The 6,958-nt window shown below is 41.9% G+C and overlaps 2 protein-coding genes across 2 annotated transcripts in view; both read right to left on the bottom strand.

The window, feature by feature from the left end:
* Positions 1-1,146, bottom strand: part of LOC109478602 (zinc finger protein 678-like) — a 5,510-nt gene extending 4,364 nt beyond the window's left edge. Inside the window, exon 1 of the mRNA XM_019780274.1 lies at positions 1,039-1,146. The gene's annotated coding sequence lies outside the window, so the exon portion shown is untranslated. The remainder of the gene's footprint in view (positions 1-1,038) is intronic.
* A 1,133-nt stretch (positions 1,147-2,279) lies between these two features.
* The window catches only part of LOC109478470, a 7,703-nt gene continuing 3,024 nt past the window's right edge, over positions 2,280-6,958 (bottom strand). Inside the window, exons 3-6 of the mRNA XM_019780006.1 lie at positions 6,217-6,303; positions 4,756-4,869; positions 2,899-3,025; positions 2,280-2,525 (exon numbers count right to left, since the gene is read on the bottom strand). Of these exons, the coding sequence (XP_019635565.1) occupies positions 2,900-3,025; positions 4,756-4,869; positions 6,217-6,303 (327 nt within the window). The 3' untranslated portion in view covers positions 2,280-2,525; position 2,899. The remainder of the gene's footprint in view (positions 2,526-2,898; positions 3,026-4,755; positions 4,870-6,216; positions 6,304-6,958) is intronic.

The following is a 6,958-nucleotide window of genomic DNA, read 5'->3' as shown; positions in this document are numbered from 1 at the left end:
AAAAAAAAAAAAAAAAAAGGAAATCCCTACCTACCGACCCTAATTTTTTCTGGACTGTAATAGGAAACACAACATTTATTTTGTTAGGCCTCAGGCAGATCCACAACTACAGAGAGAGCATTTTCCGAATGACCCCCAAATTTTCGTAGCCTGGGTAGTGGCCTACGTGCCAGACATGCATGCTAGGCTCTAACTAGGTTATCCTGTGTGCAGGATACACAGGATAACCTTGAGCCTAGTGTGCTGTGCGTCTGGCACCAAGGCTACCTGGGTAGCAGACGAAAGCTATGAAACAAGGCTGGACAGTGACAGTCCCAAACGCCCGATTAAAAGTTTAGCTAGTAGTACATTTGTATAGGGCCCGACCTGCAAAACAATTGTGAACCGTCCCTGACTTCTTTATGGAAACCAGATGTGGGCGCAGTACACCACGTTGCAAAACAATAGTGAATCGTCCCATGACGTCTTAATGGAAACCAGATGTGGGCGCAGTACACCACGTTGCAAAACAATAGTGAATCGTGATTCGTCCCGACTTCTTTATGGAAACCAGATGTGGGCGCAGTGCACCACGTTGCAAAACAATAGTGAACTGTCCCTGACTGCTTTATGAAAACCAAATGTGGTCGCAGTACACCACGTTGCAAAACAATAGTGAACTGTCCCTGGCTTCTTTATGGAAACCAGATGGCGGGCGCAGTACACCGCGTTGCAGAACGATAGTGAACCGTCCCTGATTTCTTTATGGAAACCAAATGTGGGCGCAGTACACCACATTGCAACGCGTTATTTCTTACCCCTCCAACGAGCTTGTTTATCAACGACATGATAAAAGAATATGAAAACTTTTGCTAGTATACATCGGTGCAGTCTGACAGGGACATGTCAGCAATGCAGACTGTTTGCGAAGGTCAGTAGACAGTACGAAATGGAATCAAGGACCGGTACATGTGCGTGCACAAAACTTCACACGTCAGACATGTGTCTCACCCAGCGTTCTTTCAAGTTTGGTCCACTCCACTGAGCGTTTGTACGTACCTGCAACAGATCCCACTGTTAAAATCCGCCTTGATGCTGAAACTGGTGACTGAATTTCTCTGGACTTGGACGATGTAGACAGCTAACTAACTCAAACCCGCCAGACTTCCAAACTACGTACGCCGTCTGAACTGAATTTCTGGCGACCGCAGAGCACAGTTGTTCATCCGCGGTTCAAGAACCAAGCGGGTACAAAATAGTGCGGGTAGACAGTCATAAAAGAAAATCATTAAAAAGATCATTCGATTATGAGTTGTGAATGTATGGAAATATCTATTAGGTAATGTGAACTTACTTTCAAAACACCGGAATCTTGTTTCTTGTTTGCCATAATGTGTTATGTGTAAGATTTCAATTAGAGTAAAGAGGCTGCAGTACATTTGACCACCGCATAAAGTGATGTTTCCGCCATGATACAACGACTACAGTACTAGCAAGTATTTGCAAGCCAATGCAAAATATTCCTTTCCAACTTTTCGTGTGTGTGTATGTGTGTCAATGCGCGCGTGTGTCTGTGTGTGTGTACGCGTGTGTGTCGGTGTGTGTATTGTGTATGCCTCTCTCTCTCTCTCTCTCTCTCTCTCTCTCTCTCTCTCTCTGTGTGTGTGTGTGTGTGTGTGTGTGTGTGTGTGTGTGTGTGTGTGTGTGTGTGATATCCCGGGTAACCATTTAATCCTAGCTCTGATCATAAATCAGTTGATCTTATCGCTTTTTTAAATGTTTGAAGTAGAATATTAAACTCTGAAGAACGTACCGGTTGACAAACCTTCATGGATTTTGGTATGTAGGTCATGAGCTGAACTGATGCTTTACATGATTAAATTATGCAAATGAAGATCTAATTTGCATACGTCATGAGGAATCTGTTCTATAAATCTGTTATATTCCATGATAGGATGATTCAAAGGTGTGACATATTATATAAAAGAACAAGAGGAGCATTGACATGTAAGGATTGTGCAAATGAATGCATTGTTTGTATAATAATTAATGAGAAAATGCTATAATTCCATTGCGGTATTAAAATACCTGTCATTTCATGTTGACTCCAGGGAGAATAGCGTGGAATTTTACTAATGGATCCTGATGTACAAATCAAATAAACTAGACAGCCTCTTAATCCTATCATAGTTCTTCCATCTTTATATATATAATATAACATACTATTAATATGTGCTTCAAATGTGCCAAATATAGGTGAACATCACAATTCACAATCGTTAAGATCAACATCAAATAAGTTCAGCTAGTGTGCTTTTAGTGGTACCAAATAGAGGTAAACCCGTCATTTTCAAGTGCAATACAATTTGATACGCTACATATAACCGTTTTGACAAGTGATGCAAGTAGTTCCTCTATCTTTGCATATGATACTGGTGAAAGTGGAAGATTAACTCTGAAACAGTGGCAAAATTTCGATCGGGGGCAGGTTAGTCCTAGAGCCGAGAAGTTGTTCCTGTGTAAGCCCTGGAGACAACCGTGCATCCCTGCAACAAAGAATTTGTCACTAGTGTAACCTAAATGAGATTGAAGACGAGAGGCGTTTTATTGTGGACTGTACTCTATATAATAATGAGAGAAAGATTCTCTTCAATTGTATACAAAATTATTTCCCTAGTTTTAGTTTTTTTTAGATAGAAAAGAAAAATTCACATTCCTCATGAAACTCGATAAACCTCGTACTAAAAGCTCCATATGTTCTTATATTCACAACTGTCTTAAGAAGCGAGAAGCAGCAGAACCTGTACATATGTAGTTTTACTATAGATATATTTTAGTCTACCATCGCTATTTGCCGTGACCTGTACTTAGTTTGCAATGAGAAAAAATGTACCATAAAGGTCTTTCATTCAATTTTACTTTAGTGTGCCAGGTGCAGGCGGACCCGGCGACCGGTGATGGTGTCGGTCATGCTGGGGGCTCGGCCCGGCTCGCTCCACGGGAACGGGTCGGTGTCGTCAGACGGGGGGCGTCTTTTCGCGTTTTTCTGTCAACAATTTAAAACAAAAAGCATCCGATTAATTTTTTTATTAAAAAAATTAATCGGATACCCGTAGCCAGGATTTTGAATGGGGGGGTTCTTCCCACTGCTTGAAGGGAATTTTTATTCAATGACAAAGGGAGCAGTTTTTCTATGATTCCAGTGCATCTTTTCAAGAAAAATCTTGGACCTTTACATAAAAAGTGGACCAAAAAGTTGACCTTTACATAAAAAGTGGACCAAAAAGTGGACCTTTGAGCCTTGTGGGGGGGTTCTTCCGAACCCCCCGAACCCCCCCTGGCTACGGGCATTAAAAGCTTGATATCACGAGTTGCATATCAGTGCTGAATTGAACAAGATTTTGATCAACGTAAACGTTCGCATTTTAATCTATATATGTAAACTCCTGTTTGTTGCATTTGTACTTATTGTAACCAGACCTCAGCCTAATTCAATCTAGCTATAGGCTGCCAGCATGTTCTGTGGTTCATTTACATGTATTTCCACAATTAACCAGTCTTTTATTACAGGAAGCGACATCAGAAATGGTTATTTTAGATCAAGTTATGTGACTTGTTCATTTAACTTTCAAAGTGAAACAGTTTTGCAGAAACCCTTCAGGGGTTCTAAATTGCGCTGTTACTCACGAATATATCCAGTTAACGCTAAAATTCACTAAAAACCACTAAAAGCATGAAAATATAACACCTTCTGTTGAACAAACACATAATAGTAATAATACAAATGACACCTAAATAAGAAAAGTTGGACGAAAGAAGTAACAAGGACGACTAGAAATCAACGTTTGTACCCAGGGAACCATTGAACAATGATCCAACTGTGACTACAGCTAGGAAGATAGGCGGATTTCAATTTAACTCTTCCCTAAGTTAAAAAAAAGTATCATTGACCGTAGCCTGGATGCCAGACTTTTCCTGAGCCAGCACAGAGTCAGCAAGGAAATTTGACTACAACCCCCAACAGAACAAACAAGAAGCCATAGGTGACAATCCTCCGTGAAGTTTTGTATTTTGCAACAAAAATAATCCCAAGCGTCAACGCCAGACCTACTGTGCAGACATAAGGCAACGGTTAAAACCATAAAACATAAAAAGACCTAAATCCATTACTGCTCTCAGGGCGTGTAAAGATACTGTACTTCAAGTTCGAAGTTCATTTTAATTACACACACACAATCATTGCATTAACATAAAGATCGGACTATCATGGTCGTGTCACTAGTAACAAAGACAGCCCCACCGTCTTACCGTGCCTGTTACTTATTAAGCGCGACTGGCAAATTCCAGCAACAGTTGCGGCCAGCACCGCGAGTGTTACTGCCGTGGTACCACTTATCGGCCCCTCACCATCTGCCTGAAGTTCCACCCCCCCCCCACCGCTATTCCAAACAATGGGGTTTTCTGGGCCATTCCAATTTGCCTCATAATTGTAGGGGTGCATCTGCAATATTACATTGACCGGCAAAAATACACATTCGTGCATCAACACGGGCATGCCCGCAGACGGCGTATAAAATTGCATGCCGATTACACAAAGAGAACCCAGTGTTTTGACTGCGAACACGAAAAAACGACTCTTCACAACACTTCGTCCGGAGGTCCTGACCTCCTTCACGGAGTAACAATATTGTTTTTCGGAGTAAGCCACGGAAACAGACTGGCATCGAGACTACGTTGACCGGCCTCGGAACCACGTCACTGACGTATAACAGTTACCTGACGAGACTTCATGTTGTCTTCTGCTAACATGTCTGCCAGCTTCTTGCGGTTTGACGGTGCGCAGTAGTCGTCATTGGCGCAGGACTGTACAGGGTAGAAGTCCTTACTCACCTGGAAACGCACCAATCAAAACAGTCACAGCGGTGACTTGGTACATGTTGGATGGTTCATAGCCGTTTCGCAATTAGAAGGCCAAGAAGGTTATTTATTTTTTTTATTCCAACATGTAATCACAAGACGTGGTGGGGACTCAAGTTTTTTCAACTTTTAGTGCCGCCACCAACACAGGGGACACTACAATACTCATTTTTTCACCTGAGCGAAGTGAGGTAAGTCGTGTAAAGTGCCTTTCCCAAGGGCACAAGATCGGTGGCATGTAAGGACTCGAACCCGGGACCTCTTGCTTCCGAGTCGAGCACTCTGCCGCTACGTCACTAGGTTATGTTTTGGGGAGCGTTTGTATGTATGTGGTTTAGCATAGACAGTTATGGTGTGTGGACAGTTTAGTTGCCCCGACGGCAGGACAGACTGCTATGGGACCGGTGAGGTGAGGTGAGGTTTAGCACGATCAATCAAAAAGAATCTATGGATGGATTGTCATGAAACTTGATGGAACCTCGATATTATTAAATTTTGAGCCCCCTGTCGGCTTGATATGATACTGCAGCGGAACTTCCGGGTTTGATGTATTGTGATATCATATACATGTTCGGGTGATGAATGTTGGATGGTAGATAGCCCTTGTGCTCAGGAATAGGTGACATTAAGTTTGGGCTCCATAGCAGCTTGTTCTGGAACGGCAGAGGCGTTTTTCTAAAAACCGTCGAGGGAGCATAAATCAAGAACCGTTTGATGAATCGTCACGATTTTTGGTATGTAGGTATGATGTTGACTACGTGAGGCCTTCTTTTTTAAGATAAGACTGTCATTGGGTGGAGAATATAATCAACTGAAGTAATTGATGCAAATGAGGATCTTATTTGCATAATCATTAGAAACAGTTATGATGTCTTATAGATATGTTTTTTCATAAGGCCATGTCGATTTGATTATTGAATGACATCCGCGCGCGCATGGATTTTCGGCCGTTTCCAAAAAAAAAAAAACTTTTCAACCACTCTGTAAATCATACAAAACGAGTTGCAAAATGAGCGACTATAAACCGTAAGTTGCAAAAAAAGGTATTGGAAAACGATACCGTACCAATTAATGTCGTAGAATGCCAAAAATCAAATGAAAAAGACAAAAATGTTTTTAAAAAATGAATTTGAAGAGTAGATTATTCGCCATACCGTACTCTGTGTCATTCGTTCCACCCTCTTGACCACGTAGAGTTTATAATGAAAATAATTGTCTTTTTGCCAAACTTTTTTTTTATTCGCACGCTCGCATCAGTTTTGGGGTTCCCAGAGGATGTCATCCATATAATCAAATCAACATGGCCTAACAAGAGCAGACCTGGTTGAGTTCCACAGAGTCGCGCTGGTGCATCTCCTTGAGCGGCTCTGCCTCCCTGTGTCTGTTCTCCAACTGTTTCTTGAAAACCTGCATCGAAAAACGCACACACAATTAAAAATGCAAGACGGGCACGTGGTTTCGTCACTCAAGAGGGAGGACATTACAGACACACACACGCGCACGCGCACGCACACGCACACACGCACATATATATATATATATATAGAGAGAGAGAGAGAGAAAGAGAAACAGAGACAGAGAGAGATACACACACACACTGGACACGTAAACACACACGCGTAAACACACACACACTGGACACGTAAACACACGCGTAAACACACACACACACAAACACACTGGACACGTAAACACACACGCGTAAACAAACACACACACACACACACACACGTAAACACACACACACACGTAAACACACACACCTAAACACACGCACGTTAACACACACACACACACACACGTTAACCCTAAACAGTACACCTGGGGTCCGCGCGGACCCCAGCACTATATATTCTATAATATCTTTTTTGTTTCTAAAGATTTTTTTCTGAAATTTAGGTAATTGTCACCCACAAAGTTGTCTCTCAATACAGTGCAGAAAACTCCGTTTTGCCATTTAATAAAAAAAAATTATATCTGATTTTCTTTTGGGGTCCGCGCGGACCCCAGCCGGCTTTCGATCATAATGGATACACTGGCGTTCTTATACATTACCTTATTT

Source organism: Branchiostoma belcheri, unplaced genomic scaffold, assembly GCF_001625305.1.
Source record: "Branchiostoma belcheri isolate BF01 breed outbred unplaced genomic scaffold, Haploidv18h27 scaffold44, whole genome shotgun sequence".
NCBI lineage: Eukaryota > Metazoa > Chordata > Leptocardii > Amphioxiformes > Branchiostomatidae > Branchiostoma > Branchiostoma belcheri.
This window is presented reverse-complemented; position numbering and strand designations above follow the sequence as displayed.